Below are 27,699 nucleotides of genomic sequence, written 5' to 3' on the forward strand. Positions count from 1 at the left end.
GGAGGGCACAAGGAGAAGGGGACGACAGAGGACGAGATGGTTGGATAGTGTTCTCGAAGCTACCAGCAAGAGTTTGACCAAACTGCGGGAGGCAGTGGAGGACAGAAGTGCCTGGCGTGCTCTGGTCCATGGGGTCACGAAGAGTTGGACACAACTAAATGACTAAACAACAACAACATGACAGGCCCATGAAACTGTTTATTTTTATTTATTTTTTGTTCAGCCAATCATTTTGTACTGTTTATGTTGGTTCATATTTTATTGTAAATGATGTCATACACCACCATGTTATATTGTAAGAACTGGTGGTGTATAAATATTTTAAAATAAGCAATGAAAAGTTAACTGATAAAAAAAATAAAATAAGAATGGGGAGGGAGCAGGGAAAGAAAACAATGTCCAGTGGCAACTTAAGAAAACAAGCACTTGAAAACAAAACAAAATAGGAATTTCAAAATTTGGCATCTACGATAATGTCTTAAAACCATGCTATATTCACCAGAAAAGAAAAAAAAATTATAAAGTAAGTGCACATTAAACTATCTTATCACTCTAGGAAGGTAAGTGTGTGTGTGTGTGTGTGTGTGTGTGTGTGTGTGTGTGAGAGAGAGAGAGAGAGAGAGAGAGAGAGAGAGTGTGTTATCCAGCTACAGAACCAGCAGAACATTTAATCCAAAGTGCACTACTAATGACTCCTCAAGCAGCTCCTTAGAATAAACTATTTGGTGCCGAGAAAGTGGCTGTTAAAAACCCAGTGTGAAACCACTAAACATAAACTTTAACAAGCATTCTATTTCTTCCCACATTTATGGTGGCTGAAAGACAGAAATTTGGGATAATAAGAGCTGAAATGGAAAAACAAGTGCAAAGAACCATGGGCATTATCTTGTCCGACTTTCTTGTTGCACTTGCCAGATTTACCTGTTCCCTTTTTCCATTTTTTTTTAATATTTATTCACAGAGAGAAATTAGAAAAAAGAAAAGCCTTATAATTGTGAACACAGAAGATGAATGTCATGATTCTCAATTCCCTTGTCTAGTTACTACAAGACATTGATGAGCTTCTCAATGTATTTCTTGTTAACATTTCATGGAGTTACTCCCATAAACATACGTTTACTCTTGTTCCCAATACCTTGTTCTGTCACGCCGACAGATGGCTTTATACTGAAGCATATGAAAATATTAAATACTTTATAAAGCTGTTGCCAAGTTAGAAATGCCTTGGAGTAATGAGTATCTTGACAATTTCTTTTGAGGAGAGGGGGCACACAGCAAATACTGCTTAGGGACTGTCTCCAAATGCCTTTGCCATCTCTTTCTCTCTCGCACACACCCTTCAATCTCATTTTCTACAGCATTTCCAGCAGTCTGTTCTCAGCTTGTTGCAAGTTGTCATTACGCTGATGTGTTTTCTTTCTGTTTGGCTAGGCATGCTATAGTCTCCCATCTATTTGTTTAGTGCTTGTGTAAAGCTTCTAGGCTTATATGTGTACAATGAAACGTAATCATCATGCTTTGGGCTTTGCAAGAGGAAGTACCATTGTTTCACAACTGCTACTAAAATCATTTCATGCCAAAGTGTGGCACAGAAGGGAAACAGAATGATTTTGGTGAAATGATGGAACTTGCTTGCTTGCTTGCATAGGGTGGGTTTGTGCTGGTTGGCAGGCATTTTGCTTTGGTTCTTGGCCCATTTGTTCTGTGCCCTGTTTCTTCATGCCCTCAACTGTCTATGAATGGGGTATGAATAGAGATAATAGCTAATATAATACTAAAGGTGCATGGGATGTCAGGGGAGGGGCAGTATCTCTCTGGTGGGGGAGACTTTGTGCTCTTTCTGGGTACAAAATTTTAAGGAAATGGTTGTAGTTCAATAGTAAAGTATCCTCTTTGCATGTAGAGCAGGGGACAGCAAACTTTTTCAGCAGGGGGCTGGTCCATTGTCCCTCACACCTTGTGGGGAGCCGGACTATATTTTTTGGGGGAAAACAAACGAATTCCTATGCCCCACAAATAACCTAGAGATGCATTTTAAATAAAAGCACACATTCTACTCATGTAAAAACACACTGAATCCTGGACCGTCTGCGGGCCGGATTTAGAAGGCGACCTAGTTTGCCTACCCGTGATGTAAAGTCTCCAAGGTCCAATTCCTTGCATCTCCCCCGGCCCCTAGTTTGCCTACCCGTGATGTAAAATCTCCAAGGTCCAATTCCTTGCATCTCCAGATAGGGTTCAAAATGTTCCCTGCCTAAGCCCATGAAGAGCTGCTGCCACTCAATGTGGAAAACACAGACCCAGATGGAGCAACGGTCTGATTCTGATTAAGGCAGCTTCCTATGCAGCAAAACAACTTTTTAAAGCATGTATACTATTGCAATGGGAAAGTTTGACTGGTGCTTAACTGTTTCCCATTGGAATAAATTGGGGTTATAAATATTTAACTGGGGTTGGATCATTTCCAAAGTTTTTGTTGTTGTTATCAAGGATGAAAAACCTAGGCTGGGTATAGCTCTTTGGTGTATTGTTCCCAGGGCTACTGGTGTCTGCCCAGGACACATACATTCACTATCCCTGCAAACTAGATGTATGGGATTCACATCAAGGAAAGTATCCCATAATAGGAAACCAAAACAAACATATTGAGTAAATTATCCCTGGAAAAAAAAGCAATATAAAAGTATTGAGCTGTCCCTTTAGAGAACCAAGGGGTTAGCTACACTACAAACAAAGATTGGTTTTATACTATTTTAAACTACTGTGGCTTTCCCCAAGTATATCTGGGAACTGTAGCTTGGTTAGGGATCCTCCCCCCCCCCACTCATAGAATAATGTATTCCACAATTTCTCAGGACAACAGTCTTAGATCTGTGGTGTACATACACTTGATGGCTTTATTCCCAAAGGTGACTATGTACTCTAAAATGGCAACACAAAATAAGTAGTTTGACAACTGTGATAATTTTTGTTGAAGAATATTGAATTTACATGGTGTATGGCAGCTTAAGAATACAGCAATTATTTAAGTAGAATCAACTTGGATAAATCATTTGGGCAGTTACAGATAGGTAGCCGTGTTGGTCTGCCATAGTCAAAACAAAAAAATTCCTTCCAGTAGCACCTTAAAGACCAACTAAGTTAGTTCTTGGTATGAGCTTTCGTGTGCATGCATCTGAAGAAGTGTGCATGCACACGAAAGCTCATACCAAGAACTAACTTAGTTGGTCTTTAAGGTGCTACTGGAAGGAATTTTTTTGTTTTCATTTGGGCAGGAAATGTATCAAGGGGAAGAGCAAAAAAAGGGGGAAGTGATGTTATTACTGTCCAATGTGGCAGAAAATGTTTAATGCCTACCCGCCTGTCACCACCATCACCATTGTTGTTGTTGTTGTTGTTATTATTATTATTATTGGCCTGCTCCAAGGGACAGTGAAAGTGAGTTAGGCAGATTGATCTTCCTCCGAACTCAGACCCATAGCTGGAAAGCAATCTCGGAAAGATCTTCCAATGAGATCTTTTCAGCACAACTATTCTGTGTCTCCATTAATTGCCATGATTAATGTTGTTTCTTTTCTTGGAACTCTGATATGCAAATAAAGCAGCAGCCTCACAAAACATGGACTTAATCAACTGAAAAACGGGGGGGGGGAATCACCAACTTGGTCATAGTCAGATAAACTGCATGCGGCCTTCTAAACATATTAATAGTTTCTGCATTTGAGAGTGGAATTGATATACCAACGTTTGTTGCATAAAAAGCTGAACACACTGATATGTTTATTCTTTTGCTTTCCACAAATTATCCATCTCTGTGCATTTACTGTATATGTTTCAGTTGGTGATGATGCTTAATTCCTAGAATGTAAATGTCCATATCATATCCCCACTTTCTGTACTGGGTCCAGTTCTGTTTTCCCCTTTGGGTGCAATTCAGCAGCAGCTTGTCCTCTGTCGTGCACCCCTCCCTGCAAAACACAGCAGCCAAATTACTGGCTGGTTCCATTTATATCTCACAACCCCCATTCTGAAATAGCTGCACCAGTTGCCAGTTCATTTCTTGGTGCAATCCAAGGTGCTGGCATTCCTGTTTAAAGCTTTAAATGACTTAGGACTCAGCTATATGTACAGCTGCAAATATAACGTTTTGTGTGTGTTTAAAGTGCATTATACAAATCTGACACTAGATGGCGATGGTGAGTTCATGGCAAATTCAATATATTTTTCAAAATGCTTTTAGAAAAGCACTTTCACAGCGGGTTGTTTTTTTTTAATATATATATGTCTAGATTTCACCTTAGGCTCCAAATATCTGAAAGAACACCTCTTTCCCTGCAAACCCTCTTGGGTGTTAAGATTAGCATAGGGCCTCTTATCAGTAGTTACTTTGCCCTCAGAAGTTCAGCAGGTGGCAGCATTATTGGTTGCAGCCCCTAAACTGAGAAATTCCCACCCAAGCAAGGTTTGCCTGACACCTCCATTGTATAGCATTCACCATTTGCTAAAGTTGTACCTTATTTACCCTGGCCTTTGACATGTGGGTGCATGATCCCCATTCCCCATTTAAACTGATTTAAGCACTGTGTTTTTGTATTGTTGTGACCCACCCTGGGACCTTATATGGTGACCAGTGGGTAAGAATCAGCAACTATTTCCATGGCTCCCATGTTCCTTCTTGGGTCACCAACAGCCCTGAAAATGATGTCCCACATGAAGTCACAGACAGGTACCATGATGTTTTTGATGGCACCATCCCTCAGAAATGTTGTCTTCACAGTTTCTCCAACAGCCCCAGTAAGGACCTCAGACACCACAGGAATTGCATTTTCTGTCGATTCTGGCACCAAGTATGCTGCTTAAGCAGGGACACGGCGCAGGGGAGTAATTAAAATGCCATGAGGCTATCCCATCACTGTCAATGGGGAATACCATTGTTCTTGTGTTTGTGTTTTTTTTGCAGGGCGGATATCATGCTCAACACTCTTTACAATAGGCTCAGAATTAGAACAATTCATATAACATTTTAACGTATTGTTTTTTGTCAATCCAAGACCAGATTGAGTTAAGAGGCCCAACACACCACTTGCTTAAGTATTTTTTTGTTCCTCATAATCATTGGTCTCTGCTTACATATCACAAGATGAACCAGCTTTATAGCAATTTGAATTTGCACTGATGACGCTTCTGGCACTTGGTAGCTGAGCCAGTGGGAAGATGCAGAATGGCCATGAACATTCTTATAGTTTAAGAACAAAGTTGTTCGGCATGCTAGCTTTTCAGATTCTCCAGTCATTTTGCAGTTTCTGCAAATTTAGAATGTGTGCTTGTTATAACATCAAAATTATCCATTTATTTAAACTCAGAGCTTTTTTCTTTAAAACAAATTTGCACCCCCCCTTCATTCTAATGTCACCACAAAATTCATGAATAAAATGTATGCATTAATAGGTAAGTTATCAGGTAAAGTCCAGCAAACAAATATGTAGGTATTATGGTAAAGAGAAATAATTTAGTGATCATTGTGAATTGCATGTGGATGCTAAGAATCCCAGAGAGTGAACATCAGAGAAATCCCCAATGAATATTGACTATCAATGCTTTTATATATATATATATATATATTAAAATGCCTCCAAAGTAAGGGAACACCTATCAATTTTCAGTCCTTCACAAATCAGCTGGGATGGCCAGTATTTAATATGATAATGGTGACAGATATCAGGGATTGTATACAATTTAGCCCTACTCAGATTAGACCAAATGAAGTTAGTGTGTGTGACTTAGGTTAACTCATTTCAATGAGTTTACTCAAAGTAGAACTTGGTTGGGTCCAACCCTAGATTTCGGCATGCACTATTACATATATATTGTTAACATATGTCACATTCATCTATTTAGAAATAAGATTACTGCATGAAATTTACAAGGAGTAAGAAGATCTTGGTCTTCAAAACAACAAAGATCCAACATTGTTTTTGCTTATTTGTTATATCAAGGCTTAAGGGCAAACAAGATTCCAATGCTCAAGAGGAAAGTAAGATTTGGTGCAAAAAGAGTAGCACAAATTCAATTTTCAGCTTATCTAAAGGTTGGGCTCCTAATGGGTACCTGACTAGAAGTTCCGCTGAAATCAACGAGGTTTATTTCCAGACAAACCTGTTTGGGAATTATGTGCCAATCGCAGGGGATATAAAGTTCCAAGTTTAATATCCCCTCTGTGGACAGAGCATCTCTTAACTAGCATAACTTTTAACAATGCTATTTTGTTAATATTTATACCAAGCAAGTACGTGGAGTTATTTATAATGATAAAGTATGCAGGTTTTTGTTTTGCTTTTGCTTATAACAAGCAAACAGTGAAAATATAAAAAGTCATCACAAACAAACAGTTGGTGCATTCATGCTAATACTTCCCTGTCTCCCTGAACCCCAAGGCACTTTAATAGAAACTGCAAAGGCAATGCAGAAAATGAAAAACAACTTGCTCAAGCACCTGACACTCTCTCTCTCTCTCTCTCTCTCTCACACACACACACACACACCCCTTCCCTCCCACCTACACACACAAAAAATCACTTTGCATTTTTTTATGGAGCTGGGGTGGAGAGTGGAAGCATATTAAGTTCAGGCAATATAACTGAGCCTTTTGTTATTCTTAATTGCTTGAATTTACAATCTAGTTCTGCTGTATAAAAACTAGATTTTAAAAGCTGAGTCAAGGGATTTTTCTCTCTCTAAGTACTTTCACAAAGTAAGTTTCTATACTACTACACAGTAGGCTAAATTAGCTATAGAGAACAATTGTTCCCCCCCCCATTTACACAGAAACAATGTCTCTTCCCTAACTATCAAGAAACCTTCCTCATTGAAAGTAAAATTCATGTGCATGAAATTAGTAGTTAATTGGAAAATAAGAGAAGAGTTGTCTGCCCTTTGAAGACAACCAAAATGAAAACAAATAACGCTGTGATGTATCTTCCATTAAACCTAACTGTTAAGTAAATTAAGGTTTTATTTAACTCAAACAGAACTGTACCATTTACCAAATTTCCTGTCCCATCACCCCTCCAAATGATAAATGGAGTATTTAAAAAACCAAAACATAAAACAGTAGCCCTCTGTGTAAGCCCAAAGTCCCCCCCCCAAAAAAAAAACACACACACCCCAGATCTGTTTCTAGATTGAAAAAGGTATTATAAAACAAGAGACTGGAAGAGAACTTTATCATTTTTTTCACTGAGAAATTCAACTTCTCAGCGGGAAAAAAATGATAATGTTCTCTTCCAGTCTCTTGTTTTAGAATGCATCGTTAACATGAGTATTAAAACTACAGCCAATTCAGACTTTCCTTCAAGTTAAATTGGTATGAATTGGCAATTCATAAGCAGGATGTTGAAGCTAGACTTGTTCTCACAACATCCATTTCCTTTATTCAAAATGTGATGTTCAAAAATCATGGCCCCAACAAGCCAATTACTTGTCACAGAAACATATTTTATGGCAATACATCAATGGCTTTAGCAAGCATAATTTAGGGCATAAGAATAATGGAAACAATAGCACAGTATTTTTAAACTGTGAGGTCCTTTGTGTCACTATTGCCGGTGCCGGGGAGGGTCCTTACTATAAATCCTGTAAGTTGTCCTTTATTTTATTCTAACCAGCTGATCATTTTTAAGAAAAATCTTCAACCTTAAAACTTCAAACAAAACATATGAATGAGAACATGATAATCCACGCCAAGAGGAACTAGGAGAACATCAAGACTAGCGCTTCACCTGAATGTCCCTTTCTTTCTTTGGCACCAGACTCCCAGAAGCCCCTGCAAAATAAAGCAAGAGGAAAAGGCAGCTAACCAGATTTGGTGTAGAGTTCCTTGGCTACACCTGCACCTCTTTCATTCTCTTTGCACACATATAAAAGCCCTGGTTGTTCCACAGAGTTCAAAACAAATCCTCAAGTACCTAAAACCTGCCTCATTATGTGGACTTATCTCCAACTTGTTTGACCAAGCATTGGTCCTAATGCAGCGATACCACACATACCCAGGCTTTAGAGAAATAATACTGATCCACCATTCCCTCAAAAGACTAGACCATCTCTCTGCTGCCTAGCTTTCCAGTGCTACATTTTCTGCAGCAGGAGATACATGTTTAATGGACACAGTTTCAGAATATTAACAACAATAACACTGTTCCACAGAAGACTTTTATGTGGGAGTAGACCCCCACTGAGTTGAACTAGACATTTCCTCAAGCAGATACCCTTTAATTCATTCATTTAATTATGAAGAACATTGTCTTCAGAGAAGATAAATTGTAAATTTCAAGGAAATGCTAAAATGAAAAGAAAAAAAAGCTTCAAGAATGGAAAGTGCCCCCTCTACCATGTGTGTGTGTGTGTAAGGAGGGAGGACAAAATAAGAGATGTGATTTTTGAAGCTCATTCAGATTAAATGAATTAGCACCTCCCATAAGCACAATTCATTCAGTGCAAGGTCAGTGACTATAATTCATTGCAACCTTGTGGGTAAGAAGAGCTCGTGGGGAGCAGTATCATTTCCCACCTTCTGTTATATTGGTCAGACAACATATCTGGTCCACCAAGGCAAGAATGGCAAACATCAGGGACATTCTTCTCAAAAGTTAATGGAACCCAGGAGTCCACAACTAGTGTAGCTTATCATTTTACCACCATTGTAAAAGCACCAAAATACTGTTAGTCTGCATTTATTTTGTCATGCTACAAACAGCCAAAATTGAAACCGGGAATTACTATAGCTTTTATCTTTATTTTATTGTTTTAATTATAATTTTATTGAGTTTCATAACAAACAAAAAATATATAGAATAAAGCCATTATTGTATTCAGGACATCTGTCACTCTCCCACCCAGCATCCACTGACCTTCCCTGAACCAAAGTATATACATAGGACTTGCTTACAGCAGGAACAGACAGAATAAAGAAAAGGAATTCAATGCACACACCTATCAGGCCTAAGCAGCCTAAGAGGCAAGCAAATTTGTATTGGGTGGTTTAGAACGGGTCTATTACCACCTTGCGTATTCACATCTTCAGTAAAGGAGTACCACATCCCCACAAATGGATCTTTCTTTCTTTGACCTTTAAGTACTACCATCTCATAGGTGAGTTTTTAAAATAAAACAACCCTCCAAACCTTTTGGTACCAGTAATCCAAATCAGAAAGTGCAAAGTTATTCCTTGCTTTATTTTGCACATATGAAATATTTGCTTCTGTGATGTAAGAAAGTAAGGTTTTAGGATGACAACACAGGGTAGTATAAAATGAGGTTGTTAGTGAGCATTACAAGTTTATTATTATGAAGACACTTTGACTCACTGAGGAGAACTTTATATATGTTCCCAACTTTCCCATAAGCAAGTCGTTCCACCTTATCCTCACAGTTAGCCCATTGGGTAAGCTAGGCCAAAATACAGTGAATAGGCACAAAGTTGAAGCGTTTGGGCCAACAGTAAACTGAACCCACGTCTCTTCCCCTAGCCTTGCCACCCCATCTCAGCTTTAACTACTTAGCCTTCATTATCAGAATACTGCTTCAACCCTATACACACTTAACAAGGAGTCAATCCCATTGAGTTGAATGGGACTTATTTCAGAGCAGACATTCATAGGATTGTGCTGTACCTCACTTTTCCTGAAATAAACTTCTGGGGAAGTGGCAGTCCATGATGAGAGACATTTAATAGTGGTACACTGCATGCCTCAGTCTGGCTAGGATACCCTATATCCATGAATTAAACCCAAACAGACAATTACAATACTGGTTTACTATTATTGCTTACCATGGCTGTCTATGATACAATTTTATGCCTATGAAATTTCACCTTGGCTTTGATACTGCATAGTGGTAGCGGGGATCAACAAGAGTACTGATGGTGTTATTTGCCAAAATATGTATGCAAGGGGAGGCCATGACCAACCGATAAGATTCTGATCAGTAAATCGTTCACTAGCATAATTCTTATTGATAGAGGTATCAATGACTCAATAGCTGAATAATGTGTTTGGATAAACATGGAACTCTCTACAGGTTTCATTTCAGTACGAAAGCCAACATAGTAGGTAATAACTCCCTGGGATGACATTTAGGAAATAAAGATCCAGTTGCTCATCCTCAGAAGAATATGTCACTTTTTGGAAAACAAAGAAAACAATGCTTAAACAGGAAAAAAAGTGTGGCTGTCAAAGAACACATTTTTTTTTGCAGTAACAAACAGTGCTAAAATGAACAGAAAGGCGTCATGCATGCCAACCCAACTCAAAGTACTTCATACTTCTCAGCAATTCATTTTAATAATGGGAGGGTTTTCCTCACTCTGTGGGAAATGGCTGCACTACCACAGCTAATTCAAAGCTTATAAAACGCATATACTGTATTCTTTTTTGCATGGAGATTTTTTAAACAACAACAACAACAAACCTCTTTTGATAACACACCATTATCTTTCACAATGCTTTGAATTGTAATTTTAAAAGAAAGATGGTCCACTTCACAGAGCAAGAATCATTTAATACATGGCATTGGGGGAGGATTTGAAACATAGTTTAGACAATTTATGTAATATCAAATTACTGCAGGCATTGAAAATGTCATGATTCTCATTCTTTCCGAAGCGCAAAAAATATATACACAGCACATACTGTATTGGTCACTACTGAGTGAGTGTGTGTGTGTGTGTTTCGGAAAATAGTATTATATATTCACACACATACATTCTATCAAACAAAATAGCATCAAATAGCATGCAGTCAACACCGTATTATTGCATCAAGTAGCATACAGGCAATGGTACATCATCTCTATAAGGTATAAATAGTTCAGGTTAATTATTTTGAATCAGAGTACAGCTGCAATTGATTTCTGCTGCATACCAAACATAAGCATTTAGACCACCAAAATAACAACAAATCATCCAATGGCCGAACTATGAAAATGATTTTCTCCCCCACCCATTTAAAGTAACAAATGTTATTGGTGACAAGTGTCCTTGCGCTGACATGCCTAAGCCTATCACTTTAAAGCCTAGCACTTTAAACTTTTCAAAATGTAGATCTAAGAACCCAATGATCCAACCATATAATTAAAAAAAATCATATGAAGTTGTTTGCATTCAAAGCAGAAGGAGCCTCGTATAAAGCGAAAGAAGTACTGTGTCCTATGAATAACTGTTAGTTTCCACACATAGTCCAGTGGAAACAGAAGCCAAGCATCTTCTCTAAGGATAAAGTTCAGGCAAACTTCAGTCAGAACCAGGGAAGGACGCTTTATCCACCCACCCGCTTCTCATTACTTTCTCCAGCACCTGAGTGCATGAACTGAAAGCCGTCCCTTCTTCAGCCACTGAAAATCTGCAAAACACCTGCTCAGCTAAACAGAAGCACACACGTTTTGGAAAGCTTGCAGCACACGCGCATTCTCAATACCTTTTTCCTAATGTGAAGAAGCCCATCGGTACGCTTGCCGATATTGCTTCCGTGTTCCTTTATTCCCCGAGATGTTCTAAAAAAAGAGAAAAGCCTTCCCTCTCACACACAGAATCCCTCTCTAGTCTAATCACATAGCTAAGAAGCCAAACGCAGACACACAAAACATCCTCTGCATTAATGTTTGGCACGCCACTGTAAGGCAGCTACAGAACAACAGCATCCTAACATGCCCATGTGTGCATCTCCTCCCCCCCCCCACGTCCCCATCTCCAAAGACGCACACACCTCCACACCAAGCCACCTCGCCAGCGTGTTCCATGCCTACACTTTCCAACGTTTGCTAGGGATGCCTTTATTATCTGTGCGCGCCCACCCCCACCCCGGAGGGTCTCCTGCTTCCCCTCTTCAAATTGTTTGAGAAATCCTCCTTCCCTCCCTTACCTGAAGGGCATCTCCCACGACTGCAATTAACTGCCAAGATCTCATCGTCGGCTGCAAAGCGCCTCTTCTTTCCTCGCCGGGAGAGCACCGGAGAAGTAAGGGGAACCAGCAAACGGCCCCCACGTGCCAGCAATATCAATGAATACAGACATCTGTCGGGCTCACGGCACGCTTGCTGCCTGCCTGCCTTCTTGCTCTCGCCTCTACCTCCCTCCCGTTTGCCTTCTCAATGTTCGCATCAGGTGTTTCTAAGATGTACCTCTGCGGCTCCAGGAAAGACTCCAAACAACAAGGAAAAACAAAGGGGGGGGGGGATAGGGAGAATGCACATAGAGAAATGAAAGGGTCACCAGAGTGAGGCCCAAACCAAGGTTGCTCTGGCTAATCTTCTCTCCTATGCCCCCTTCACCATGTTTTAAATGTTTGCTAGAATTGTGCATCCCATCATCAGATTGTCCCCCCCCCTTCAGCTGTGTGTGTGTGTGTGCCTCCCTCTGCACGTGTCCCTTCCTTGTTCTTCCAAGCATTAAATACCTACCACATGACAGAATAGGGCACCTTGCACAGTCTTCCCTGCCTTGCACTTGACAAGCAATTCTAACTCAGGAGCAGTGAAATATCTGGAGGCAGGATGTAAGCACTCCCAATTATTTATGTTATGTCTGCATTACTCGCATAGCATTTATGGGACAGCCTGAGTAGCTCCTGTTACACTAACCTGTATCATACATTATATTCTTTATGCAGAGATGTATCTGTATTGAAGCAATATCCCCCCATTACTGAGGGACAGTAAAAAGAAGAAGAAAAGGAGGGGAGAAAAGCACACCTACATTCTGCATGACTCCTCCTCTGTGTAAGTGTAGGTGTCCATGCAAAGCCCATGTGGCATTATTTATTTACTTTGCAGTACAGCATGAAGAATCCAAAGTGCTTGTTCATGTCTGATTTTTTAGCTAAGACTAAGAGCAATACTAACGGAACAGGAGGCAGGCAGGCAGGCAGGCAGAAAGTTAAAACGGGTTTAATCCAAGAAACTACTTAAATTGCATTATAAGTTTTGTGTGTAGGAATACAGTAAACGGCTTCAAAATTGATTTAGAGTATTTGTGTGCGTGCACACGTGCGCACACACAGAGAGAGAAGTAAGTCCCATTGAGGATAGCGTGGCTTATATCTCCAGTTAAGTGTCTACAGGATTTCAGGTTTTCACATGCAAACACACATGCACACCATCACTTCATTGTAAAAGTATGTGGGTGTGTTTCCTCCCCAAAAGGTGTGGGGCGAGAAACACAAGGCAGTTTAAAGACAAAGCAGAGGAGAGGACAAAACAGCTCTATTGCAAACTGACAGATCAGGGCATCTTAGGCCAGCATTACAAACAATTATCCATTTATTATCCTGGTTGAAAGTGCGAAAGCAAGGTTTCTAGTTTAGGTGGATGCTTTTTAATAGGGCTCTTCCCCCAAACCTATCTCAGGCAGAGCTAAACAGACACAATAAATTGCAAAACCTAATTTTAATTGCTACAAAACAGCTCTCACTATGACATTTATAGCTCAGTGCATAACATGCCAGTAACAACACAAGTTTCGTGGAGTTTTAGCAAGTGTTCTCAAGACGAAGTGTGTAGCTCTGATCACCTTATTAGTGCAGTTGGTAGCCTTAACAATTTTCATAATGTAATAATCATTTATATTGATGAAGCAGACACACACACACTCTTAGCATTTGTATCTATCAATTAGGAAAATCAGGAGAAGGAAGGACTTCACACTTACACAGAACAATGGGAAACTAAAGCTTTGATGGAATATGTAAGGGGTGCTATTTTCAGATGGTTTGTGATAGGGATGACTTTACAATCTCATTATTTAAATGACCATTTATATTGAATGTGAAGCATAAAGAGCACACCAGCATAATCAGTTTGGTTTGTGGGATACCAGTTCCCCATAAAACAGTTAGATGTCTAAAGACTACTGCAGCATTTTAAGACTCATGGTTCATCTTTAATTTTCCACTGCAACATCCGATTGACTTTTATTTCTTTATTTCTTTTATGTATGTATGAGGTAAAGAAGCTACAAATATGGTTGTCAGATAAACAGTGTAAACCATAAATCAGTTTAAGTTTAGTTCAATTAATAACCTTTCATTATATCGTAATGTTATACTCAGTGGCGTAGCGTGGGTTGTCAGCACCCGGGGCAAGGCAAGTAATTTGCGCCCCCTAACCCGTGAATTTGCACCCCCTAACCTGTGGATTTGCGCCCCCTAACCCTAACCCCCAGATGTTGCGCCCAGTGTGGCCGGCCCCCCCTGCACCCCCCACGCTACGCCACTGGTTATACCTGCTATATATTGTTGTTTTACTATTGCTCTCAGTTTGTTGTAAACCACTGTTGGCTGTATTGAGAGGCACTGATTGATGGATACAGTGGGTGTTCAAATTCTAGTGAGATGTTGGGGAAAGCTCTAAGTGTAAAGGCCAACCAACTCTTCAAATTGGATAAAACATCCTCAGGGAATAAGACTGTCCCCAGGATCCTCAAAACTAAGGGGGACCTTAGAGTCTCAGGTGCAAAAAAGGACTTCTGAGAAGGCAGCATTACACACTGAAGTTAGGAAGAATCAACATACAGTGGCTGGGAGGGGGGAGTTCCAGGAGACCAGCGCATAGGACACTCCAGTGATGGAACAAGTTGCTTCTGTGAACCTAGTTGCATGTGTTATGTAGAATTAGGAATTGTCATCTATAGCCTCCAGATGTTGTTGGAGTACAATTGTCTTCTCCACTCATTTACCAGCTGGGCGGCTTCCTTGTTGACTCACAGACTAGAAATCTGAGGTACACAATTTCAATGAGAAATGCCATAGCTCAGTGGCAGAACATCTGCTTTCCATGCACTGAGTTGTGTGAGAGCTGAGCTGAAAACAGGTTGCAGGCTGAGAATCAGCTTGATTAGGCTGGATGCAAAGCTTTGAAGATGGAAGAAGCAAGATCTTTCGGGGTGTTACTGCTGTGAGCTCCTCCATCTTAGGCTCAGGGTGTATATATGTGTAAATAAACCATATATCCTAAAGATACCACAGTCTTCACTGTCCCTCATTCAAGGAAACTGAACCCTGGGTAAGTGTTCATAACCCCTGGAATCTTTCACTGCTCAGAGATTGGGGTAGTGTTTTTGTGTGGCTATGAGATGGCAGCCTCCTTCACTGGAGGTTTTTAAGCAGGGGTTTGATGCCCATCTGTCATGGATGGTGTAGATAAGATTCCTGCATTGCAGGGGGTTGGACTAGATGACTCTTGGTGTCCCTTCCAAATCTATGATTCTATGATTGTCATGCACTGGGGGATTTACTACAGCAAATGCACAGATTGGCCAGGCCTAAGACTTCCTTCCTCAAGATACTGGATGTTAGCAGGGCTTATTCAAAGATGAAATAAGTCCCAAAGCTTTAAACATTCCAAAGAATCATTAGGATGCAGCAGCAGCCCGTTTTGTGGCACGGTAATGAGAAATATCGTGGAATTAACCCTAGTTAACCATGTTGGTGCTTATCAGGTAATAAGACTAATAACATGATTAGGGGAAAGAGAGTTGTGTCCGAAGAGGATATAATATTATACAGAAGCAATGGTGTTTTTTTGTTGTTGTTTTTTAAAAACCCCACAAATATTAGCATAAGGCCTAAACATGTGGAGGTGTTTCCATAACCAAGAGTGGAAGAGAAAAGTTTACAACTTTGTAATTTTGTTTGGCAGGGAGGTGGCGGTGGGAATGATGCAGGGAGACACGATAGAAGTGTATGCAACTCTGTGGGGTGTGGAGAAAGTGGATAGAGGAGATACAGTGGTACCTCAGGTTAAGAACTTAATTTGTTCTGGAGGTCCGTTCTTAACCTGAAACTGTTCTTAACCTGAGGTACCACTTTAGCTAATGGGGCCTCCCGCTGCTGCCGTGCCGCCGGAGCATGATTTCTGTTCTCATCCTGAAGCAAAGTTCTTAACCTGAGATACTATTTCTGGGTTGGCGGAGTCTGTAACCTGAAGCGTCTGTAACCAGAGGCCCTACCCCTCTCTCTTAATAACAGAACTTGAATCCATTCAATGAACTTGAATGTTGGAAGATTCAGGACGGGCAAAAGTTCATACTGAAGTATGAAATTTAATACCACAAGATGTAATGATGGCCACCAGCGTAGATGGCTTCAAAAAGAAGGTTGGATAAATTCATGGAGAGTAAGGCTATCAGTATCCTCAATGCCTATATTCTACCTACACTATGTACAGCAGCATTCCTCTGAATTACTAGCTGCTTCGGAATCACAGCTGGGAAGTTCACTGCAGCTGCACTCTGGTCCTGCTTACTTGTTTCCTGTTGGGATATCTGGCTGGCCAATGTGAGAAAAGGATGCTGAACTAGATGGGCTCCTTAGCTGTTACGTTCTTCTGTTCTTAATCCTAGCCTTGTTGCCAGGTGAAGAGTCGTGTGTCTGTATCCTTTTTCACAGGAGATGGCATTGATGATGAAGCTAGAGAGCAAGTAAGGCACTGGTACTTCAGTTTGGAGACAGCACTGAAGGGTCAAGGATAAGTCAGGGAGTGGTTCTTCTGAGCTTCTTGAAGACTCAGCGGGAAAAGGTAGTGGCGGGGAAATAGCTAGTTGGTGTTAGGCTTCCTTTTGTCTGCCTTAGGCTCAACTGAGCTAGGAATCTGTTCCACCACACTAAGGAAGGAGCACTGAAATGATACTTCCATTTTAAAACAACACAGCAACCAGAATATCTAAGGGACTGCCTTGCCCACTATGCCCCTGCCCAACAACTGTGCTCTTCAGATATTAAAGGGATTAAATGAGATGTTGGGAATTGGGAGGCAATGTGCATTGCCTTGAGCTCCTTGGAGAAAAAGGTGGGATATAAATGCAATACATATAAATAAATAAAATAATTTTGATAGGGGCAGATAAAACCAGCTAAGTAAAAATTTTAATGATTTGAGTTGATTCGCTGACTGCCGCTGTGATGCTTTGAGTTGGTTAGGAATCTTAGACATCTGCAGATTGTTTGGACTCATGTGCAGTATCAGAATGCACAGAGTGACCTGTGCATTCCATGCATTAAATGGCTGCCTAAACAGAAAACAGCTTCCCTTTGAGAAAAGGAAATAGGAGCATCAATTAGCAATGCATTTACAGAACAAACACATGGGGGCCCTCTATGCCTGGAGGATTAGGACTGAATGATTCTGGTCTACACTCCGTCTAATGATCCAACAATATGATAGGAGGCAAGCCTATTAAAGTAGATTCTGTTGCAAACGTTATCGTGATTTATGGGAAACATACTCTGGCTTATTCTGAAGCAGATTACAGTTGGCATGTGTGGGTTTGGGGGAGATGATTGACTTATGACAGAGCAATTCAATCATGCATCGTTCTGTAGAATGGCACTTATGAACTGAGGCAGATCTGTGTTTTGGGAATGCAATATTTTAAAGTGGTACTTTTGTGTGCGTCTGTCATTGTACTGATGTTTTTGTGTTTGTTTGTGTGTGTGTGTGTTTCTATTGTTTTGCAAAGCACCTTGAAATCATTAGTATAAGGTGGCATATACCGTAACAGTTAAAAATTAATTACCATATTTTTCAGTCTATAACACGCCCCATGTATAAGACACTCCCTATTTTGGGGGACTCCTAATCAAGAAAATGGGGAGGATTGCCCAGAGTTGTTGAGCTTTTTTTTGGAGGGGATTGCCATCAGTTTTGCAGCCTTTTTTGGGGGGGTTGCCTAAAATCACTCACCCATCTGAACAATGCTGACAATAGCAAGTGCCGCCGAAGCCACCAATCATTGGCCTTCTTGCCGCTGAAAATCCCCTGCTCACAGCAGGAGCCAATCACCAGTCCACCTCTGCAATATCCATGTATAAGACGGCCCCAATTTTTTCTCATGATTTTTAAATTTAAAAAGCTCATCTTACACACGGAAAAGTACGGTAAGTAAAATAAACACATAGTCATAAAATAGCTCATGGTCATGCTGTCCAGATTTATGCAGATTGTCAAGAATGACAATCCTTTCTGGTCACATCCACACCATACATGGTTTTCTGCCTCAAGATTCCTAGAAACTGTAGTTTATTAAGGGTGCCAGGAATTGTAGAGTAAACTACCATTGCAATATTTTTTGCAGGTGGAACCAAAGACTCCTGGGACTATAGAGCCTACTTTGAAATGCTGTAGTTTTCTAGTTTCCTATTTCTCGGAAGATCCCATAACATCCCTATGTAAGAGCCCCATAGAAGATCTGTTTCCATTGGTGGAAAGGATAGAGAGAATTTAGCTCACCTTTATGTTTCAGGCTCAGCCTTAAGTTTCCTGCTTATACATTTGTATCCTGAGTTTCTTCCAAGTAAGCCAGGGTGATATTTTATCATTTCAAGGACTCTGAAGTAAAAGCATTGAAACATGCAGTCGCCCACCCAAAAACACACTGCACAAAAACTCAAGGCCTATGTGGTGGTTCCTGCTTTGGGTACAACATCACAGGGATTTCAAGGGGAATGTAAAGAGTTTCAACAGAACTGATAATATGCCTCATGGGAGTCCCTTGCTTTTTCTGCTTGAACATTTCAAGGGGAATTTGGAGGTTGCTATTGGTGAGAGGATCTCAGGAATTTCAAGGGGGGAAGATAAATGAGTTGTGATAAGTTGAGCAGAATTTCTTGAGCAGCACATGAAGGAAGCATCCCATAATGCTGGTTAGACTGCATTCAGCAAGATATTTGATTTCCACAGAACTATTAACTGTGGGCAGGATTTTAGCCCAAAGTATTATAAACATTTATCCATTTCCTCATTGCCACTTCTGAACACATGTTCCTTTACAATTTTACAGCCAGATCTGATTTTTATTTTATTTTTTTACACTCAGAAGTAAAATAAGCAAGTATAGGCAATAGTTTCAGAGCAGTGTCGTGTTATGATTTTCTTGCGGAGGGGAGGTAGCCTCCTGATTCATGGGATCCTGGACCTAGCAAGGGTTAAAATCTAATTGCAGATTCCATTGTTGAACTAGTCAGGCAAGTTCCTTCGCGAAAGAATGGCCATAGTTGCCATCTATGGACCACCAGACCATGTAAGAGGTGAGAGTAGACTGAAAGCAGAGGCTGGGAGTCAGAGCCATGCTTGCTTTATTTTTGATTCCAAGCCTGTGACTATGGGAGAAGCAAAACCTTTTGGTGTGCTAATGCTGAAAGCCTTTCCATCTTAGGCTCGGATTGTGCATATGTTTAAATAAGGCATATATCTGCTGTCCTCATTCCAAGAAAACTGAACCCCATATAACTGCCTGGAACTCCTGGAATCTCTCAGTGCTCAGAGATTGGGGTGGTGTTCAAAACTATGTTGTTTTGAGTTTAGTTTGCCCAAATGTGTAGGGAGCAGCCCTTACCATCTTAATTGTACTTTAAACTGAAATCAGTGCAAAAATAGATGAACAGATTCTTAACAATTGTGCAGCCAAGTTCCCTCTCCCCCCCTTGAAAATGGATGTCACAAATATAATAAAATATAAGCTGTGTAGTATTTAAGAGCATTATTCTTTAACAATACATTCACAGTCAGCTCATACAGCATCTGTAAATGCAATTACTGTCAGCTGATCAGAAGTCTTCACATCTGCATTGTAGCTAGTGACTTATTGCTGCTTACAACAAACAAACAAGCAAAGTACCAAAACCTAATTAAGATGCTAATCAATGTTGAATGTTTAGACTGCTTTCATGTCAGTTGCAATGAAACATAGAGTTATAGCAGCTCACGGAAACAGTACTGAAGCAATTTTAAAATACAAATAAGCAGCTAAACACAAGGCACACCTGGGTTCTTTTGACCTCATATGTCTTCTGTGAAACTAACAAGTTGCCTACATACCCCCTCTGCATGCTTCAAGGTTTTAAGAATGAGAGCCCTGCTGGATCAAATAAAAGGCCTATTGGTTCAGCGATCAACAAGAAATAAGTGCAATAGCCCTCTCCTGGTTTTGATTCCCAGCAACTAGTTTGCAGAGTACCAGCACTTCTGATCCTCAATGGATCATTACAGCACATCTGTATTTTCAGGGAATCCATGTTTCATGTGTGTTCTATTTCATCTGGGTCTGGAGGAGTCCCAGTTCAGGTTTTACACAAAGGCTTGGAGACCATGCTCTCAAGGCTTTGAGTTTGTTCTAGATCTAGTGTTTTGGTCACTATCCTTTGTGCAAGGAACAGGATAATCCATTATGACTAGCAGCCATGGATAGCCTTATCCTCCATTAATTTGTTAAATCCTGTTTTAAAGCTGTCAAGTTGGTGCCGTCAACAAATCTTGTGGAAGCTAATTTCATAGTTTAACTATGCACCATGTGAAGAAGTACAGTAGTACCTTGGGTTAAGAACTTAATTCATTCTGGAGGTCCATTCTTAACCTGAAACTGTTCTTAACCTGAAGCACCACTTTAGCCAATGGGGCCTCCCGCTGCCACTACGCCACTGCTGCATGATTTCTTTTCCCATCCTGAAGCAAAGTTCTTAACCCGAGGTACTATTTCTGGGTTAGCGTTGTCTGTAACCTGAAGCGTCTGTAACCTGAGGTACCACTGTACTTCCTTTTGCCAGTCCCAGATCTCTCAACACTGACCTTTTCTAGGTGACCCCTGGTTTTAGAATTATGAGGGAGAAGAAACTTCTCCCTAAAAACTTTCTACACACCATGCTTAATTTTATACATTTCTTGTCATTTCCCTGCCCCATTGCTCATTGTTGTTGTTTTTCTCACTCCAAAGGCCTCAGTTTTCTTATAGGGAGTTCACTTTTTTTCACCTTTTCCACCTCTCTGGAAAAGAGGATTATTTCTGAAATTTAGCAACCAGGCATTGTTCACTTAATTGTCCCTCTCCAGAAGCTCATTGCTACTCTCACAGAACTTCAGAGGCTTCACAAGAAAAAGCTTACTAGTGGAGAAGCTATACCAATTCTTCTTCCACAAGTCTTTTTCTTCAATATGCCTTCAGCATATACGCTTTAGAATGATGTTTTCTATTTAAGAAATATTTATGCCATTCCCCCCCACCCCGGAAATACATGTTAAGCTTACTGGCTTGTAACTTCCTGCACTCCTGGACCCCTCTTTTTGGTATTACATTGGCCACCTCTAGTCTTCATATATGGAGGCCAATCTTAGAAACAAGTTACATATTACAGTATTGTTTTCCACTGCTGGGCATACCTAACTTTCCTCAGGGCATGATGTAGCAATTGGGAAATGAGGAGAGGCCAGCAAACTTTAAATTCTTATCCCAGCGTTCCTTACAACACCACTGCGAGGCCAGCCAAGTATTGTTATTATCCCCACATTGCAGAGAGAAGGCTGCAGTTGAGCAACAATGGTTTTACACAGGCCATGTAGTGAGTTTATGACAAATGTGAGATAAAGATTTACAAGTCAAGCTTTGTTTAATTGTAATGCCCATCCATGGTTTAGCAGTAGTACACTAACAACACCCAAGCTCTCACAATCCCTCCTTCCCTTGCATGTTCTGATACCCATCCTGACTTCTCATTTCATGACAAATCCATAGTTTGAAATTAAATCAGAACCGGAGAAACTACAGTTGGGTAAAATAATAATAATCAAGAACTGGAAACACATTCTGGCTGTGGTTTTCAATTCTACTCTGCAAGCATTAAATATCCCCCAGTTTGGTTCTAAAGCCAAACCATATTTTGCAGTGAAATAGGAAACTAAGGAGGACATCAGGAAATTAGGAAGGTTTAAAGATTTAACAGAATGAGATGGTTTGTTATGGTGTTCATATAGCCCCCAGAATCTAATCCGCTGTTTTAAATGAATATGTTTTCACATGTGTTGGATCACCTAGCATTATGAATCAAATACAGATAAACTGGTTAACAGTTCTGTGCTGGGTTGCAGTTCTACAAATGTTATCAGATTAATGCTTTCAATGTTTATATATTTTTCCATGGCAAAGAACCAAGTCTTTTTGTTGTTGTTGTTACTTTAGTTAATATTTGCTGGCTTCAGAAGTATGCAATAAGGTGAATCTCCGCATCTAATACACGAATCAGGCCTGGGTCAATAATAAGGCAGATAAATTAGAAGATGAGCACAGTAAGTTTAGTGCTATAAATTGTTGACACTGAAGTTTCATTTAACTATCTAGATAGCAATGTTCCCTGCACTCAATATTTCTGCTGTAAATCACGAGCAAAGATTGTTCATTGTTTAGGAAATGTGAAAGGTTTGTTATTGTGTAGTCAAAGCAATTATGTTGGGTAAGACTTACTACAGATTAAAGAGGACAGGTCAAGGAATTTTTTTTAAAAATGCAGCCATGCATTACCTATCAGCATATGTATACTTGTAATACTAGTGAAACAGAGGGGTAATTGAGCGACACATTTTTCCTGACTTGTTCCTGTATTTTTCATTCTTTGAGTTTGCCTTCTGGTTTGTCCTAGCTTGCTTTTGCCTCGGTCTTTGGTTCTGACCACTAGCTTGTCTCATAGCCCCTGGTTCCCAGTTCCTGGCTCACCTCTGGTTGCTACAGACTTAACAAATGGGGTTACATGTATGGGATGCATAGGGACCAGTGCTTTTCTTTTAGAAAAAAAAGGTGCCAGTACTCACCATGAAGTTATTGCAACCATTGCCATATTTTTCACTAGTGCTCTTCTTCTAGAAAAAAGGTACCAGTACTGACTACCCTGGAGTACCTCCAGAAAAAAAGCACTGGTAGGGAAACACATGTTGCCCCTTCCCTCAACATTCCCACATGAACTGGCCAACCCAAGGATGGGGGACTGCAGGTCCATGACAAATAAGTGCCCCTAACCTCCATCTGGCCCTCAGGAGAACTCTCACCAGGCATTGACCCTTACTGACCCTGCTCTGCAGTGTCTTTGAGTGCTTTTGTCCAGCTGGAATGTGTTTATTGAACTCTGAAAATGCTAGAACTCATGGACATCAAATGACGTTTAATGATGATGGACAATTCAGGACAGCCAAAACAAAGTATTTTTCCATGCAGTGCAGAGTTAAACTATGGAATTCACTTGCACAGGAGGCAGTGATGGCCATCAACTTCGATGGTTTTAAAAGAGATCTTTAGCCTTGAAAGAAAATATTATGAAAATGATTTATAGGTGGTACATGGCACCAGTCAAGCTTGCAAAGATATATCATGTGCCTGATAATAAGTGTTGGAAATGTAAGGAAACTGAGGGAACATTCTTTCACCTCTGGTGGACGTGCCCAAAGGTTAAGGCTTTCTGGGAAATGATCTATAATGAACTGAAAAAGGTATTTAAGTATACCTTTCTTAAGAAACCAGAGGCCTTCCTTTTGGGCATTGTTGGCCAGATGGTGTTAAAGAAGGACAGAACCTTTTTTATGTATGCAACAACAGCAGCAAGAATACTCATCGCAAAGTACTGGAAGACACAAGATTTGCCCACCTTGGAAGAATGGCAGATGCAACTGATAGACTACATGGAACTGGCAGAAATGACTGGCAGAATCCGAGACTTGGGAGAAGAACAAACAGAAGAAGATTGGATGAAATTTAAAGACTATCTGCAAAAACATTGTAAACTATTTGAATGTTAAAATGATGCAGGATATAGAGATAGTGTGGCATTAGTGACAAATTTGAAAGGAATGTGCAAAGATGTTGTATAAGTAACAAGTAAAGAAACATAGCAAAATTAATCAGTGGTGGGGATTATAAGACAAGTGGTTAGCAGCGGCAATGGTTAATTTAAAAGAAATTAAGTAACATTAAGATCAGTTAAAATAATGGAAGAGTTTGCTGAAACTAATTTGGAAATTGGAATACAGAAGAGGGAGGTGTGAGGAGGTCGGGAAAGTAAGGCACATGAAATTAAGAATTGAACTTATATATTTTTGTTTGATTTTTATGTGTTATATTGTTTATTGTCTGTTATTGTGTTGTTTTGTTTTGTTTGTTATGATAAAATTTGTTAAAACCCTAATAAAAATCTTTTTAAAAAAATAATAAAAGAGATCTTTAACTTCAGACCTGACCTTTCCTTACCTGCCCAAACTGAATGCCAAACAACCAAATAAAATAAAGTAAAAAATTCTCTACAGTATGAAGGAGGAGAAAGCAGGTAATCCCAAGAGGCAATCAGGGGCTCCCCCAACGTTCTTATTCAGCCCACAAAGGATGATCAGGTGAAGCCCATATTTTAGTGGAAGTGAAGGTGGGTGCTGCAAAGGTAAACAAGAGGGATGACTGGGGTAGAACAGCCCTAAATAGGAGACTACCCTGCCCGCTCTTATCGGTCCTAAGAAGTGAAAGAAATTAGTGCAGTTTTGAAATGAGTGGTTAAGATCTGTGCAGTTTCGAATGGTTTGGTCCACCATATTGGTTCAAAAGGTTGTCCAATTATGTTTAAACATGGACGAAAACCTGCTCCTTAATCCTTTTAAAATTAAAAACTTTATTATTAAGTTAAAATAACAGTCCAGTAAGAAATATATAATAAAATAACAAAAAAGAGAGAAAACTATACAAAACAAAAAACTGGGTTCATAGCCATTCATTACTACATAAAATAAAGCACATTCTCAAGAGATTACACAGTAAATTAGATGTTTCGACAAAAACCAGCCTGATACAGAGAGTCTACAAAACAAGTGTTATGAATACCAAATAAAGCCATATTTCATCAGGACTTGCCATTACTGTGATTGACTTGTCATATGAATAACAAATGTCTTCAAATGGAGGCAAAATCCATAAGTTTAGCTGCACTCCAAGATACCCTTAATTTATGTGTTAATTTTTCAGCAATAAGGATAAACATTACTTTATTAAACCAAATATTAAATAAAAACTCAGACACCCTCCAGCCATGCTCCTAGATGTCAGAAACCACTGTGCAAAATATGGTTATGGTGTCTTACGAAGTGTGCAAATGCATAGTGAACTAACCACCTTCCAAAATATATAGTAGGTGGAGACTGTCTGGATAATCATGGTTATTTATGGTGCCCATGTGAACAGAGCAGCCTGTTCAGAAACAGAGGGGAAATTGTGGGAGCCTGGCATGGCCACAGAGCAAACTACTTCAGAAGCATGCTTAGTAATATGCACCTGTACAGCATCTGATATCCTGCTTCATAGCAGGATATCCCAAGGCAACAGGAACAGTGGAGCGCCTGTTCACTAAAGAAATTTCTATTGTGAATTTAAAAGGATTCTTATTTATCCCCTTTCAGGAGCACAATATCAAAGAGATTTGGCACAGTGAGCAGGGTAACACTTAAAGCTGGGCACAGCAGAATCTGAGCTCCAAGCTAATAAAGAAGCTTGGAATGGTAGGGGTGTGGTTTGAGGTCTGGCAATTTGGGCTATCAAGGTTAAAGGACTCGCTTTGGACAAAAAGTCATAAACCCAAACAAAAACTGGGTGGTGGCAGGAGGAAAAGAGTATATACCGGTAAATGCTGGATAATTCACAGAACCAGAGAGAAGAAGCTGTACCTAAAATGTTGGTAGGATTTATTGGAGATTGTTTGAGTGCCCAAAGAAGCATGCCAGCCCTCGGTAACAAATGAAGGAAGGAAGTTGCAAAGGAATGCTGGCTCCCTGGTGTGTGCAGCCATGTTTCGCTTTTCTTTCTTCCTGTACAATTCCCACCCAAGAGAAATGGGATGTCAACAAAACGTGCAATCACAGCATGCAGCAGCAAGGAACCATACATGCTGGCTGCTGAGGTTGTGGAGGTTGGACATCTTATTTTAGAGGTTTAAAATAGGAAAAATAAAATGGTTGGGGGAAAAGCATGGCAGTCCACAACCCCCCCCCCCAGCCCTTTCTTATTTTTTAAAGAATGTATTTCTGGGCAGTTTTTAAAGGGTTTTCCACTTAAAATTCCCAGAAACTGAAACAGATTAACTTAGCCCTTAGTTTACCACTCACAGAGCTACAATTCCCAGCACCCATAACAAACTCTGATTCCCAGTAGGGCTTTTTTTTTCAGCCAGAACTGAGTTCCAGCATCTCTCAGGTGGCCACCATTGCCATTCCAAGAGAATGAGGGAGATGTTATGGGTGCTGAGTTCTGGCACCTCTTTTTCTAGAAAAATAGCACTGGTTCCCAGGATTCCTTGGGGGAAGCCTTGGTTATCAAAGTGCTAGGAGAGTGCTTTAAATGCTGATGGGACCCAAGAGTCACCTCTGGATAGTGAGGTTGAGAGGCTTTAGAAAACTAGGTTGGCTAAGGGTGCATTTATTTATAAAAGTATTGCAGGCGTACCTCGGAAGTTGAACACCTTGCAAGTCAAACTTTTTGGCTCCTGAACGCCACAAACCCGAAAATGAGTGTTCCAGTTTGCTAACTCTCTTTGGAACCCAAACGTCCGACGTGGGTTCTGTAGGTTCTGATTGGCTGCTGGAGCTTCATGCAGCCAAACGGAAGCCGCGCCTTGGTTTCGGACGTTTTGGAAGTCAAACGGACTTCCGGAATGGATTCCATTTGACTTCCAAGATATGATTGTATTATCTTGCCCACTTGCGTAAAGGGAAATTAAAAATCAAAGAAATTAAACATCATAACTTATCTGAGCCCATGGGCCTTTCCATACAAAAATCCATACCAACCATTGCAAGCATTCCTTTCAACCATTTGGAGTCATAAATCATTGTTGCTCCACTGCAATTCACCTAGATATCTCTACCAGTAGAACCAAGTCGGGGGGGGGGGGACGAGACATCCCAGTAGTAGGTATACTCTCCCCACCCAGCACCCACCCACTCAGAGTCCTCCTCAATTAACCATGCAGATCAGCTGAGGAGAGGGCTAATGCCCGTCTCCCAACTCCCTGTTGTGAGTGGGGTCTTGGGAGGGCCACAAGAATGTTTGAAGGTTCTTTTCTGGTTTTCTGGCTGTGGGGGGTAGTCACCCTTGATACAAGGGATAACATAATGGGCCCCAGGAGTAGCCAACCATTGAAAGACTGAAAATACAATGTTTCATTCTATTTCTGCCCTGCCCTTCCTCCCAAAGGAACACAGGGTAGCAAGGAACAAAGCGGTAAAATAATACGAAAGCTTTGTATTGTTTTGGGTAGACAGATCTTGCTTCCCAAGCATCAATATTGGAATTAACAAATTGTAATAATGTTGTTGTTATCCTGCTTTGACCATATATTAATGAGTGACTTCCTGCTGACATCATTGACAAAGGAACACAGCACCTGTAAAGTCCAAGTGGTAAGGGTGTTCATTACATCTGGAGTATATGAAGGGCAGACCAAATTGATTTTGTGGTCAGCTAGTTCTCTGATATAGTTTTTAAAAGGTGCATTTTTTTTGAGAGAGAGAGAAATAGAAATATGTGGATCAATCTTCAGATACATAAAGAGATTCCAGTCCTCAAGCTACTCCGTGCAAGAGTAATCCCACTGAAATCCATTGCTGCACCTTTCTGTATGTAGTATAAAGATGAACAATGGCCTTCTCTGACCCCCAGCAGAAATCTGCACAATATGACACCCCAGGGGTTTTTTTTCCCCACCCACATACAACAGCTTGCAAGTACAAAGGCTAAGTGATCAAATTCTAGTAATGTGCAGCTTTATACATTCTTTCAGTGTTGTACAGAGAAAGAAAAGGGGGTGGGGGAAGTCCAGCTCTCCAATCGATAAACACTTTTGCTGGCCTACAACTTCTTCCAACTTTGCA

At 40.3% G+C, this 27,699-nt stretch overlaps 1 protein-coding gene across 30 annotated transcripts in view; it reads right to left on the bottom strand.

Moving 5' to 3' along the window:
- Positions 1-27,699, bottom strand: part of RBFOX1 (RNA binding fox-1 homolog 1) — a 1,459,852-nt gene that overhangs the window by 759,799 nt on the left and 672,354 nt on the right. For 3 of the 30 annotated variants that reach the window (XM_083710881.1, XM_083710875.1, XM_083710877.1), the window contains exon 1: positions 11,913-12,389. The exons of 21 other annotated variants lie outside the window; for them this stretch is intronic. In XM_083710881.1, the coding sequence (XP_083567007.1) occupies positions 11,913-11,957 (45 nt within the window). In that variant the 5' untranslated portion in view covers positions 11,958-12,389. Of the gene's footprint in view, positions 1-11,468; positions 11,677-11,756; positions 11,776-11,912; positions 12,392-27,699 lie in introns of those variants that run through there. 6 more of the 30 variants (XM_083710880.1, XM_083710872.1, XM_083710884.1 and 3 more) reach the window with 6 other exon arrangements.

This window comes from Podarcis gaigeae (assembly GCF_964106915.1).
Source record: "Podarcis gaigeae genome assembly, chromosome: 14".
Classification (NCBI taxonomy): domain Eukaryota; kingdom Metazoa; phylum Chordata; class Lepidosauria; order Squamata; family Lacertidae; genus Podarcis; species Podarcis gaigeae.